This window comes from Narcine bancroftii, chromosome 7 (assembly GCF_036971445.1).
Source record: "Narcine bancroftii isolate sNarBan1 chromosome 7, sNarBan1.hap1, whole genome shotgun sequence".
In the NCBI taxonomy this organism is placed as follows: Eukaryota; Metazoa; Chordata; class Chondrichthyes; order Torpediniformes; family Narcinidae; genus Narcine; species Narcine bancroftii.
In genome coordinates this window covers 161,479,525-161,493,793 of record NC_091475.1, presented here as the reverse complement: position 1 = coordinate 161,493,793, position 14,269 = coordinate 161,479,525, and the positions used below count along the sequence as shown (strand labels likewise).

Sequence of the window (14,269 nt, the reverse complement as noted above, 5' to 3'; positions counted from 1 at the left end):
GCTCACTCACCTGTAATGCCCTGGCTTATCCTTATCCTTACAGCCACCAAATCTTATAGCACCCCACCCATGCTGATTAAAAATGCGAACGTCTCCAACAAGATTCCCTGCAATTTCTACCTTACCTTCCCATATCTCAGGATGCACTTAATCTGGCCCCAGGAATGTATCTACCGTTATACATTGTAAGATGTCTAACATCCATCTTCTGTTATGTGAATTCTTTTCAAGACATCACTATTTACCACCCCCAAGTTGCCTTGTCTCCACTTCTTTCTTCACTATAAATACAGATTAGAAATACTCTTTTAGGACCTCACCCACCTTCTGTGGCTCCACAAATATATAACTTTGTTGATCTTTAAGGGACCCTGATCTTTTCCAAATTACTCTTCAGAATCGCTAAGGATTCTCCTTAACCTTAGCTGCCAGATCTAATTTTTGAGATACTAAATACTTATGCCACAATAAATAGATTTCAGGAATGTAATCATTTTATGACTATCCCCATCCTACTTCAGAGACACACACTTAGTAAAATAGCCAATGCTGCATCCTCTATTTCTCTAATTCTGCAAACATTGTTCATTCCATTACCTGCATGACCAAGGTTACCAATTAACACAATGTCTGCTTTCTGGAATTAGAGCACCCATGACCCCCACCCCTCCCCCAATCATTTCAGCTTTGTGTTATCAAAAGACACAAATATACATCTGTGTATCCGTCACTTTTCTCTCACCCTGGTTTTATTTCTATGTAACCATTTTCATCTCTGGGAAATTTAATTTAGTGAATGTGATACAAATACAAGTCACCATCAAAGGGCTTGCCATAGAAATAAGGGTTATGTCATCATTATGTACAAAGAAACTCACTATTTAAGTAGTCGGGCAATATGGTGTCTGTTTCCAAAGTATGAGAGGACAGCAATTTATATATTTCTCTGCGCTCCTGCTCTGGGAGGAAGTTTAATAAATTCTGATTGATGATATCAGACTAGAAGAAAGAAAATGCACACAATCATTGTTAATAAAATAATAACATTACTTGAAAACTGTTATTACTTGACGTTTTTCTTTGTTGAATGTGTCATCTGTGTTCAAAAAGTACTTACTTGAATTTGAAATAATTTATAACCATAGGACTGAAGGAAGATAATGGTGTACATTATGTAAAATGGATAAATTAAGTAAATATGGGCCAGTTAATTCAACTTATGTGGTGGAAAGTTATTGGAATATATTCACAGGAAATGTATAAATTGTTACAGAGTTCTGTGTTGTGTATTGGCTTATGTGTTGTGTGGTTTTGTGTTGGAAAGTGACAGTTTGCCTTTAAGAGCCAAGGTGAAGGTGGACTGCTGAGAGAGTGGGAGACGGACTGGGCATGTGCAGAAGATGATCTAGAAATTTCTGGACTTGGAAGACAAACCACCACTGGGTGTGGCTGTGAAGTGGAAGGAGGCCCAAGCAGAGTCATTGTCTGGGAGGCAGTTTAGAATGTTGGGCATTTTAAAAGGGATGAACATTCCGAAGGCAGCCAGAAGGATCCGGACCAAGTCATTTTTCCTCTCTCTGCAAGCAACAAAAGAAGACAACTTTGAATTTTGTGCTCTCTCTCTCTCTCTCAAAGATCTTTTGGCTTCAGTTTACCAAACAAACTGAATTTTGTTTATGATCTTTGCTTTGGTTGAGATCGAAGTTTTGTGAGTCTTGAATGTTTTGTGTCTAAGTTTTTCTGTGGGCTGGTTGGAAATATAACTTAGACTTTAATTACATATGTTATACTTAGGGTGGGGAATTTATTAGTTTTACACTGTTATAGAAATTTGCATAGTAACCAGTGGGCATTGTTATAAAAGGGGGGGATTTTGAATTAAAGTTTGAAGGTGAATTTTTGTTAGTCTTTACCCCTGAGTTATATGCCTTCTTTGTGGTTGCTGGTTTGATCTTGTAACATAATTTGGGGGTATCATCCAGGATCAAACCAATTTGGGAGCTTTAGGGGCGATTGACTTGTGCTTAGTTATCAGTCGTCTGAGTTTTACTCAACCTCCAGCTTGAAATTAAAAATAAATGGTGAGTGTATAAATCACCAGAAGAAAAACCAACAACAATGAATATTGACCAGTTCATAGCTAACCCTTCAGTGGTTAATTTAAAAATGGCTAAAAAATATAACTGATGGTTATAGTTGGCAAGTTAAAACTTCTTACAGTAAGAACTGGGGTGAAAAAAAGGAAATTGCCCGAAAGATTGTTAAACACTATGTAGGAAAGGGGGTATTTGAAGAAGCTGCATTAGAACAGTTTCCAAAGGAGAAAACTTCAGAGGAAGTAAAGTTGGCTTTGAGAAAACTAAAGTTAGAGGAAAAATGAGCGGCAGAAAGGAAAGCCAAATGGGAAGCAGTAAGGCAGGTAGAAGTGGAGGAGAGAGAGAAAGAATGGAAGCATGAGCTAGAACTAGCTAAATTAAAGCTGACCCTAACACAAAGAGAGGGAGAAGCCCAAAACCCACGTGCTGGTCAGGAGGAGAAGTTTCTGGTCAGTAGAGAAGTGAGGTTAGTTCCTCCATTTGAGGAAGCTGAAATAGACCAGTATTTTCAAGATTTTGAGAAAGTAGTTGTAAATTTAAAATGGCCACCAGACTAGTGGTCATTCCTGCTACAAAGTGTTCTTAAAGGGAAAGCCCAACAGGTGTATTCATGTCTCACGGTACAACAAGCAGCTGATTACGAATTTGTAAAGCAGGCTATACTCTGATCTTATGAACTAGTCCCAGGGGCTTATAGACAAAAGTTCAGGAGTTTAAAAAAAGCAGCAACCCAATCTTACCTGGATTTTGCTTATAGGAAAGTTGTATGTTTTGATCAGTGGTGTGCCACAACGAAAGTAGAAAATAACTTTGATTTATTGAGGGAAATTATTCTGATTGAGGAGATTAAAAATTGTGTTCCTGACGATATTCAAGTGTACTTGGCAGAGAAAAATATAAGAACTTGGCAAGAATTGGCTAAATTCGCAGAGGAATATGCTTTAACCCACAAGCCTAAGTGGACACCAGGGAAAACCTTTCAAAGGAATACTGCTAATAATCCAAGTAGAGTAGAAAGAAAATCTAGAAGTAAGAATGGAAGAGAAATGAATGAAGGAAATTTTTTCAAGTGTTATTTGCCACTATTGTAAGAAGCCAGGGCACATAATTGTCCTGTACTGAAAAGGAAGAAAGAGAAAGGGGTGGTACCAACTGCCTGTGTTCAGAGTGAGAAAGTTAGGGATATTTTTTAAACCATTCATGACTGAAGGTTTCATTTGGTTAAAGAAGGATCTAATCAAGTGCCAGTTAAAATCCTGCCCGATCGTTTGTATTAAGCAATGTTTTGAATTTTCGTGAGGAGACCGATACTGGAGATGTGAATTTAATTAAACGCATTGGTGGTGAAGCAGAGCCTATCCTTTTGCATAGAATAGTGATGAAATCAGACTTAGTTAATGGCCCAGTTACAATAGGGATAAGATCAAGTCTGCTGGTGGATGGAGTTTCTCTTTTGTTAGGGAATGATTTAGCAGAGGTTAAAGTCATACCTGCTGTGAAACTCCCAAGTAAGCCATTGGTTTATGAGTCTAAAAATGATTTAGAAATCTACTCTGCATGTGCCATTACTAGAGCCATGTCTAGAAAAAAGGTAGAGGTAGAGAAAGTCTGTGATGATCCTGTAGTGGAGGCAAGCATTGAGGACAAACATAAGGATCCAGCTTTGCTGTTGTCAAGAGAAGAATTAATAGCTAGCAAAAAGCATGATCCTGATCTTGCTGGGTTAAGAGATAAGATTCTGTCTAACCAGGAAATTGAAACTGTGCCAGTAGGTTACTTTGTTCAGGATGGAATATTGATGAGAAAGTGGAGACCACAAGTGATACCTGCCAGTGAAAACTGGGCAGTAATAAGGCAAGATGTAATTCCCAAAACTTATAGGAATGAAATATTAAAGTTGGTTCACAGTACACCTTTAGTGAAGAAGATGGTAGAAAAGATAAGGGAACAGTTTTATTAGCCGAAATTAAGAAAGGATGTTGTGAACTTTTGTAGAACTTGTCAACTGGTGGGCAAGCCTAATCAAGGACCACCAGTGGCACCTTTACAACCCATCCCTGCTTTCGGGAAGCCCTTCTCAAAAGTGATAGTGGATTGTGTTGGCCCATTGCCAAAAACCAAAGCAGGAAATGAATATTTGTTAACACTCATGTGCACAGCTTCAAGGTTTCCAGAGGCTATTCCTCTGAGAAACATTAAAGCAAAGATGATTGTGAAGGCTATGCTAAAATTTTTCACACTGTTTGGTCTACCAAGGTAAATTCAATCAGACCAAGGGAGTAATTTCATGTCTGGAATATTTCAACAGGTGGTGTATGAATTGGGAGCCCATCAAATTCTGTCATCTGCCTATCATCCTAAAAGTCAAGGGGCCTTGGAAAGGTTCCATTTAACTGTGAAAAATACGATGAGGGCTTATTGCATGGAAAATAAAAAGGATTGGGATGAAGGAATCCATTTGTTATTGTTTGCTGTTAGAGAGGCAACTCAAGTCTCTTGGCTTTAATCCATTTGAGTTGGTGTTTGGTCATGAAGTCAGGGTCCATTACTATTGTTGAAGGAACAGTGGATACATAATGATATACAATCAAATCTGTTGGATTATGTTTTCAAATTTAAAAACAGATTACATCAGGCTTGCGAGATGACAAGGAAAAATTTAAAAACTGCTCAGGGAAAAATTAGGGACAGTAAACCTGGTGACAAAGTATTGGTTTTGTTTCCAATGCAGTCAAACCCTTCGAGAACTCAGTTTTCAGGACCATATAAGGTAAAATCAAAAATTAGCCAGGTCACCTAATTGAGATGCCACAGAGAGACACAGATCTGTCATGTGAACATGCTTAAACCTTACTTTGAGAAAATGACTGAGGAGGAGACTAGGATTCCAACCAAGGTGCTAATTATAGAGGAAAGTAAGGAGGAGATAAGTTTCGTGGAAGGTCATGGAGCACAGAAAGTGATAAGCCCCAGGCTGGAAAATTCTATAGTTTTGCAAAACTTAGACACCAAGTTAATGCATTTGACTAAATCAGAAAGGGAAGACGACAACTTTGAATTTTGTGTGCTCTCTCTCTCTCTCTCACAAAGATCTTTTGGCTTCAGTTTACCAAACAAACTGAATTTTGTTTATGATCTTTGCTTCGGTTGAGATCGAAGTTTTGTGAGTCTTGAGTGTTTTGTGTTTGTTTTGTGTCCAAGTTTTTTTGTGGGCTGATTGGAAATATAACTTAGACTTTAATTACATATGTTATATTTAGGCTGGGGAATTTATTGGTTTTACACAGTTATAGAAATTTGCATAGTAACCAGTGGGCATTGTTATAAAAGGGGGGATTTTGAATTAAAGTTTGAAGGTGAATTTTTGTTAATAAAGTTATTGTTCATCTTTACCCCTGTGTTACATGCCTTCTTTGTGGTTGCTGGTTTGATCTTGTAACAAAACCTTTCTAATCAGAAACCATCAGCAAGGATTTATTTAGGGTACATAATATCTGACTAACTTGACTAAATTATTTGAGGAGTTAACCAGAGGGTTGATGAGGGCAATGCATTTGATGCAACTTACATGGAGATGACTTTCAGGGCTATAAACCAAGTGCTACCAGGTGGGATTAGGTTGAGAGCTATTTTTTGAACAATGATGTCTCCAAAAGTGATTTATTTTGCAATGATTAAGGACAGGATATATCGAGATTCTGAAATTTAAATATCTAAATTCTGAAAATTGCTAGGGAATCTTAATAAGTAACTACTTTAAAACAATAAAAAAAAACAATGCTGTAAATACTCAGCAGGTCAGGTTGCATCAGGAGAGAGATAAAGTAACTTAACATTTTTAGTCAATATTTTAACTTTTTTTTTCCTCCCCATGAATTTAGTATTTCTAGCAATTTCTGTTTTATTTCAAATTCTCAGCATCTGTAATATTTTGTTTATGAAATACTTCTAAATTTTGGTCAGAGTAGTCAATTAAAATTGTATACATTTTTGCATCTGGAATATATTACTCTATAAACGTGACGCTTTCCAAAATATTTCAACTTAAGTTTGTTATTTTTTAAAAAAGGAGTTTCAAAACTCTTGTTTTATTTTTAAAATAGAGATGGTGTAGCGAGGTTGCTATAGCAGGTTATAGCTCTCGCTTATAGCCCTAAGGCTGTAGCTCGAATCTGCAGAAGAAAGACACACACACCAGTAGAATGTATTCGACATTGAGTTTATTCAGTGGCAGTTCTGCCTTTTATAATCAGCTCGGCCATGACACCACCGGGGTGTGGCTTGAGTGGGTTGGCTGCTGATTGGTTATCTCAGATGCCTGGGCCCCGATTGGCTCCCCCCTGCAATCCACCAGCGGTGATTGGCCACTTTCACCGCTCTGCTGGTGGCCTATGTAAATGGGTGTTTCTGCCTGCACGATGCTTTGCTCATCGCCATGTTCGACGGCCATTTCCTCTGTCGGCCCGAGGCACAGGCCACAGGCCACACACAACCCCCCCTTCCTCCCAGAACCAGCGGTCGGGGCTCCATTTTTAGAAAGCCGACCTCTGCGACATAGGGTTAGGTGAGTGATGGGTTGGTCAAAGTCCAAGTAGGCCGGTTTCAACCGGTTGAGTGTGAAAGTCTCTTCCTTGCTACCAATTTCCAAAACACAGGTGGAGCTGTTGTGTCTGAGGACATGGTATGGCCCCTCTTAAGGCCGCTGTAGAGGTGGTCAGTGAGCCCTGCACTGAACAAACACACATTTATAGTCAGTAAAGTTCTTTGGGAAATAGGTGCAGGGTTGGCCATGGGGTCTAGGTTTAGTGGGGTCCAGGGTACCTAGGCGCTCACATAGTTGGGACAATGTGGTCACCAGGTTTCCCCCAAGTCCTCAGGGGCCATCACGAATTCACCTGGTATAACTGGGGGTGCGTCATAGGCTAACTCGGCAGTGGATTCTTCGAGGTCCTCCTTGAGTGTGATGCGGATGCCTAACAGAACCCAAGGGAGTTCGTTGGCCCATTAGATCCAGTAAGGCGTGTCATTAAGGCTGTTTTAAGGTGTCTGTGGAACCAATCCACCAAAGCATTGGCCTGTGGGTGATATGCCGTTGTGTGGTGAAATTGGGTCACAAGGCCGTGGGCTTAGGTGGTCCACAGACTGGAAGTGAATTGGGCCCCTCTGTCCAATGTAAGGTGTTTGGGGACCCAGAAACACACTACCCAAGTGTTGAGTAAAGGCTATCCGCATGTTTCGGTGGAAGCCTCTGATAGTGGAACTGCCTCTGGCCATCCGGTCAACAATTGTGAGAAGGTAACATGCACCCCTGGATATGGGTAAGGGCCCCACAATGTCAATGGGCATGTGGCTGAAGCGGCAACATGCTGGCTTGAATGTCTGTGGTGGAGCTTTGATACAAGTCTGGAATTTGGATGACTAGTCCTGAGTACAGGTCCTGGCCCACAGGGAGACCTCTTTGCGGAGGCCGTCCCAGACATACCTGTTCTCCACCATGTTGACTGTTGTCCTGATGGCGGGGTGAGCCAAGTTGTGGACTGAAACGGAATATAGATATGTTTTTGGAACATAAATTGGGGCAGAGTTTGTTAGTGTAGGTCACATACAAACACTTTAAAACAGATCTTATTTAAAATACTGGAGCTCTGCTAATGCTAGAAAATTTGGGGCCTCAGAACCTTTGCAAAAGCTTTGGAGCATGCTCAAGAAATTTCACTAATGGACTGTTGTTTACAAAAAGGCAACAGATAAAAGAACTTGTCAGAGCTGCATTCTGTCTGGAAGGGAACTTGCTGTTCTAAGAGGGTCATGTGGTTTTTCAAGCAGAGAGAGTTAAACAGTGTGTGTGTATGTGTGTGTGTGTGAGAGAGAGAGAGAGACACACACACACACACAGAGATCAGTTCTACAGTAATACAGTCAGTTACCGCAGCTGGGACTGGAACAGGACAACCTGGCAAGCTTGTGGAAAACCCCATTTGGAAGAGAGGTTGTGAGTTCTTAGTTCAGCCTGTCAAAGCCCTTGTGGTTCATGCAAGAGGAGAGGACTGGCTGTTTAATTTTTCACTTGGAATAAGAAAAACAAAAAGATAATCTTTGGTGACCTGAAAGAAAATTACATACACATGCGCTTAGAATTAGAAGGGAGTTAAGTTAGGTTAGTTAAGTCAATAATGCTAAGTTAAAGTGTGATTCTGTGTTCATGTTTAAAGATCATTAAAAGCAACTTTTATTTAAGTAACCATTTGTCTTGGTGAATATCTATTGCTGCTAGGTTTTTGGGTTCTCTGGGCTCGTAACAACATGAAATACATTAGTGTTCAATAAAATCTGTTAACTTTGTACTACTCACAGGTAAGTGCCCAAGTAGAGGTGTGATGCTATCAGAAACATAAATTATATTTCCATCTGTTGTTAAAGCTATGAAGAATCCATCCAATGCCTGCAGTATGGAAAACAAAGAAATGAACTAGTATTTTCCAACAAAACTGACTACATATGTATATTTAAAAAATTATGAGATTGTCTATTGAAGAGCAACTCTACAAAAAAACATATATATTGCTGCAGATCTGATATGTTGTACATTGATAGCCTTTTTCTTTTAAATTAAATGCTTGATATATTTTATTTTTCTAGATTATATTTAGTGATGCCTCTGTGTATCTCATAGTACAAATCTGCAACATTCGACGAGCTCGTGGGATATTATAATTATTCTTTGAATTCAGCCTAGTGTCAGGCCTGACCAGAAAGAGGCAGGTAAGGAAGTAAATGGAATTGGTTAAACAAGGAAGTCTGCAGATACTGGGGTCAAGTGTAATACACTAATGCGCTGTATAATCTCAGCAGATCACGCAGATGTACAAATGTGCTGGAGAAATTCAGCAGGTTACACAGATACACAAATGTGCTGGAGAAACTGTGTGACTTGCTGAGGTTCTCCAGCACATTTGTATATTGCAAATGGAAATAGTACAGGCCTCAATACTTAATTCACATTGCATGTTCATGCAGTCCTGAAAATACTTCATGTCAACATCATTAAATGTATAAAGTAAATGTTAGATTAAAACATATAAAGCAGTTAAATGAATGCTGGTCTAGAAAGAAGTACCTCTAACATCAGTTGTGTGAATTCTTCATTGCTCAGAAACGAAGGCTTCCAATTATGTTGGATTATACTTGTTTCTGTCTGTGCTGAAGTCTCTAAAAAGGAAATCAATCAGCTTTAGTATTTTAACGTAACATTTATATTAACCCTGATGCAGTATATTTTTTTACTTTAAATGTTCACACTGCTATTGATGTTCACATCCACAAATGACTAAATATTCAATAAAATTATCTGTAAAATGGATTACATACTGCACCTAATTCATGACAAACACACAAGTGGTTCCTGATATCCTTTCTCCTGAAATTATGGTAGTGTTATGGATATTGTAATTAAAAATCATTCTAAGAACAGAATGTCCATATTTTAAACTGATACACACAAACTAATTTTAAAATGTATTTAATTCCAAGTTTCACCTTGAATATAATTCACAGAATAGCAATTAAAAGATATGCTATGAATCAGCAGCGTAAACAGTTATGATATGTTCTGAAATTTTGCTGCTCAGCACAATGCCTGAGGGCTCTCATCAGAAACATTAGAGGTGAATGAGTCAATGTGTTCAGTAAAGGTTGGCAAACTGCTTTTGGATTATCCTTGCATTATCTATGAATTAAGAGCAAATGAGAACATGACTGATCTTCTACCTTACCTCCATTTTCCTGAATTATATGCAAATCCCTTAAGATTTAGAAATCTAATAAAACATAGAACAGTACAGGGCAGGAACAGGCCTTTCGGCCCACAATGTTTGTACTAAACACGGCTAAGTTAAACTAAATATCTTCTCCCTGCATATGATTTATAGCCCTCCATTCCTTTCATATTCATACATCTACTAAAAGCTTTTTTAATACTACTATTGCTTCCACCACCCCTTCTGGCAGCCTGGTTCAAACACCTACCATTGTCTGTGCAAAACAATTTGCCCCACACACCTCCTTTAACCAATGATCTGTGCTTTGAATGAATTGAATGGCTGGGCCTCTGCAGATTTCAAAGGTAAAGAATTTCAAATATGCATCATTCCCTGATTGAAGAAATTTCTCCTCATCTGTTTTCAATAATCTTATTCTGACGCGATAACTTCCTGTTTCTAGTCCCCTCAGCCTTATGAGAATCGAAGAGTTCCACTAAACTCTAGATAATATAGGCCCAGTCTACTCATTCATTCCCCGTAAAGCAAATGCACCATCAAAGGATCTAATCTGGTGAACTGTCTTTGCCCTTCCTTTATTACAAGCATCAAAATGGCAATCAAAATAGTGCACAATACTCAAAGTATTATTACATCTTTACTCCTGTGCTCAAATCTAATAAAAGCCAGTGTATAATTTAGCTTACTAATTACTCGCTATACTTGCATTCAATGAGCTGTGTATAAAAACTAAGATTCCCTTGATTTCCCTTTTATCTCAATCTAACAAATAGTTTTTCTGCTTAGTACACCAGAATGTATGTTCTCATATTTCTCTACATTTTATTCCAACTGTCAGGTTCTCACCCTTCAATCCCCTTGAAACCTCTATACAATCTCCTCTCTACTCACAATCCCTTTCAATTTTGTATCAACAGAAAATTTGGAAATCTAACATACAGCATCCTCAACCAAATGGTAGATTTAGACCATGAATGGCTGTGGCCCAAGCACCAATCCCTGCAGTACTTACCACTTACCCAAGAGAAGATGAGAAGAGTGGTGGCTTCAAAAGTTTCAAAAACAAGTCGAACATTAACTTTGGACACACCAGTTTGAACTTACCATTATGTTTTTGTAAAAAGTTAATTGTTTTCTGGAGCACGGTAGACTTATCCAGCTTACGAATACTGCCTGGAAGCATGACACTGAGTTCTTTAATGAGGACATTGAACTGATCACGTCTTTTTTTCTCAGATTTGTTACGTGAAGCCCTTAAGTTAAAATACAAAGTAAAATTTGGCATCAGGTTGTACAAAGGATCAATAAAATAATTTATATACAAGCAGAAACAATGCCTGCTTTCTCAAATCTTGTTAATCCTGATTACAGGACCCACACCAGCTGTACTTGTATAAATCAATTTGTAGTTTAGACTTAAAACATGTATTAATTCCCTTTTTAACAATTTCTAATGGGTTCAGCACCTGCGTTTGATGGGCTTCCAGGTGCCATCTTTAGAACATCTAAAGCAATATTGTATCAAACACATCTCCGCCTTGCTCTAAAATGTTTTCAGTGAACACTTACAAAATATTTTGAGAAATAATTCAACTAAAGTAGAAATCTATACACAGCATAAGTCAAGGAAGGTCCCCTGAAGTAAAATATCAGAATCTGATCATTTAAAAAAGCAGTATGATGTAAAATATATTTACTCATGGGACTGATATTCAGAATCAAAATTTATTGTCATGAACAAGTCACGAAATTCAGTATTTTGTGGTAGCATTATAGTGCAAACATACATATTATAAACCATCTTACAACGATAAATATAAAAAAATAAAAATAATAGTGCATGAAAAGTAAGGCAGTGTCTTTGGTTCATTGATTATTCAGGAATCCAATGACAGTGGGGAAGAAGCTGTCCTTTATGCCGCTGAATGCTCGTCTTTAGGCTCCTGTACATTTTTTCCGATGGTAGCAGAGTGAAGAGGGCATGGCCTGGATGGTGGGGGCCTTTGAGGATAGAGGCCCATTTTTTAAGACACCGCCTCATGTAGATGACCCCTATGGAGTGAAGTCTGGTGCCTGTGATGTCGTAGGGCAAGTTAACAACCCTCAGGAGTTTTTTCTATCATTATATTGAAAATGTACATGCATGAATAACTGTATACAAAGATTGCTTTTAAATTTAAGATTAAAATATTTGAGGGTAAATTCAATGAGTGTACAGTGCCAGAGAGCAATGATCAAAATGAAGGCTGGAGAAGCAATGCTGAAGTGAAGTGATCTATTCTCCCTTTAATTGAGTGCAAGTTCTCATTGGCTAAAGTCACTAAACTCCTAAGATCATCCCACGCCCATCATGTTCCAAAGGTGTATATATGCTAACCCCTTTCCCCAGAGATAGCTGATATTAATTCACAGTTATACATGTAGATGTAAAAATCACTCAACCTGGAGGCTTTAGCTTGAAAATTAATATTATTCATTTTTTAGTAACTCCTCACCCCAAGGTAAACTTCACCTCTCTATTCATACACTCATTCTTGACACAAATGTGCAACTGACCTAATTATTGTCAAACTTTAACTTGCTGTATTTCCAAGTATTTTTTGTACCTGCCTGAGGGTCTTGCAGATTCTTTTAGTTAATATAATATTTCTTTCTTCAATCATAGGATATGGGTTCTGCCATGAAGGGCAGAATTTATTGCCCAATCTGCATAGTGTTTGAATTGAATGGTTTGCGAGGCCCTTTCAGGGAACATTTAATGACCAGCCTCAATCCTTTATCCAAAACATCAACAGTGCATGGCAGATTCTTCTAAAGAAGAAACACAAGTGAATACAGATGATGGAATCGAGAGCAAAAAGCAAACTATTAGAGGAACTCAGTGGGTAAAGCAGGATCAATGAGAGAAAAAAAAATTATTAACCAACCCTTGGTCGGTCTGAATCTGAAATCTTGACAATCCTTTTTCTCCCACTGATGCTGCTCAATGTGCTGAGTTCCTCCTGTCGTAGTGAAAATAATATAGACCCATTATCGACTATAATGCCTTACAGGATCATATAGATAGGTTATCGATTGTAATGGCTGACATGTTGCACAGGACCATGAGGGAGTAAAAAACAGTAATGGTGGAATAGACTGAGCATATTTGAACTCAACCTAAGAGTATTGACTTTATTTGACCTCAGGATTCGACATTGGCGACGAGGATGAACTGAGCTTCTTGATATTTAGCTACACAGGAGAAAATATGGCATTTGGAGGAATTGAAGCCAAACATTTGTTTCCATTAGACCCGACTGGAGAAGCAAGCATAGTTAGTGCTCTCTAGGTGGCTTGGTATGAGGAGTTTGATTCCTAGGCCGACAGCTTGGGACTGTTTGTCAGTGAAGCTCAAGCAGAGGAGGGCTCTACTTTTGCATACAGCTGGGGCTCCAGTGCGGGAGATTTTCAAGATGCTGGCCGACATGGGGAACAAAGCTGATTATAACAGGGCTGTTGACGCCTTGAAAAAGCATTTTGTTATGGAATCAAATGCCACATTCCAACGCCATGTCTTTGGACAGATCAAACAGAGGGCCATGGAAAGCATTGCTCAATTGGTCACATGACTCAGGAAGGTGGCTGAAGGTTGCAATTATGGAGCAGGTTTGGAAAACCAGATTCAAGATCAGGTGGTACAAAGTTGTACATCAAACCACTTGAGACGCAAGTTGTTGGAGAAAGGTGCAACACTAACACTGACAGAAACATCGACAATAGCAGCATCATTTGAAGCAGTGGAAACTCAGTTTCAGACCATGAAATTGGATGGTCCCCCAGATGGACGTGATGGCGCAGTTTCTGGTCAAGTTCATAAGATATTTACTGCCACAAGCAAAGGACAGGAACATGGTAAGCACAATAGTCATTCGGAATGTGGTTGGGAATGTTATTGATGTAGCAATATCGGACATTTTGGCAAGGATTTGTACTATCCGGCCAGGGGTCAAGTGTGCAGAATCTGTGGTAGAAAAGGCCATTTTGCCAAGACATGCAGAGCCCCACCACAGGCAAGAGGTGAATCTGGACACACAAATAATTGTGGAGGAAGAAGGGGGATGAGAGGCGAACGTAGGCCGAGGGACAAACAAAATGTACGTCATATTGAAAAGGGCTCACGTGAATGTGAACGTACACGTGATGTCGATCAGGAAAAACAAACTGAGACATCAGTTTAATGGCTTTTGCCATTAACAATAAAGGTGCAAATACAAAGGTGCCAAAAATGATTAGAGGAGTGAAGGTTGACGTCATGGTGGACAGAGGGAGTGATACCAACATCATAGACAGAGTATTGTGGGAGGAACTGAAAAAGAAAAAGATAAAATGTACAACCAGAAGATGTGAGAAAAA

At 38.9% G+C, this 14,269-nt stretch overlaps 1 protein-coding gene and 1 long non-coding RNA gene across 6 annotated transcripts in view; one reads left to right on the top strand and one right to left on the bottom strand.

The window, feature by feature from the left end:
• Positions 1 to 14,269, bottom strand: part of LOC138739278 (neuronal PAS domain-containing protein 2-like) — a 107,076-nt gene that overhangs the window by 48,844 nt on the left and 43,963 nt on the right. For 2 of the 5 annotated variants that reach the window (XM_069891027.1, XM_069891022.1), the window contains exons 3-6: positions 10,979 to 11,127; positions 9,214 to 9,305; positions 8,449 to 8,538; positions 879 to 999 (exon numbers count right to left, since the gene is read on the bottom strand). In XM_069891027.1, coding sequence (XP_069747128.1) covers positions 879 to 999; positions 8,449 to 8,538; positions 9,214 to 9,305; positions 10,979 to 11,127 — 452 coding nt within the window. Of the gene's footprint in view, positions 1 to 878; positions 1,000 to 1,117; positions 1,459 to 7,578; positions 7,634 to 8,448; positions 8,539 to 9,213; positions 9,306 to 10,978; positions 11,128 to 12,480; positions 12,686 to 14,269 lie in introns of those variants that run through there. The other 3 variants (XM_069891024.1, XM_069891025.1, XM_069891026.1) reach the window with 3 other exon arrangements.
• LOC138739284 (uncharacterized) lies at positions 1,547 to 11,196 on the top strand. Its single transcript, XR_011342143.1, has 3 exons — positions 1,547 to 1,708; positions 8,736 to 8,858; positions 10,792 to 11,196. It is a non-coding gene; the product is annotated as an uncharacterized lncRNA (long non-coding RNA).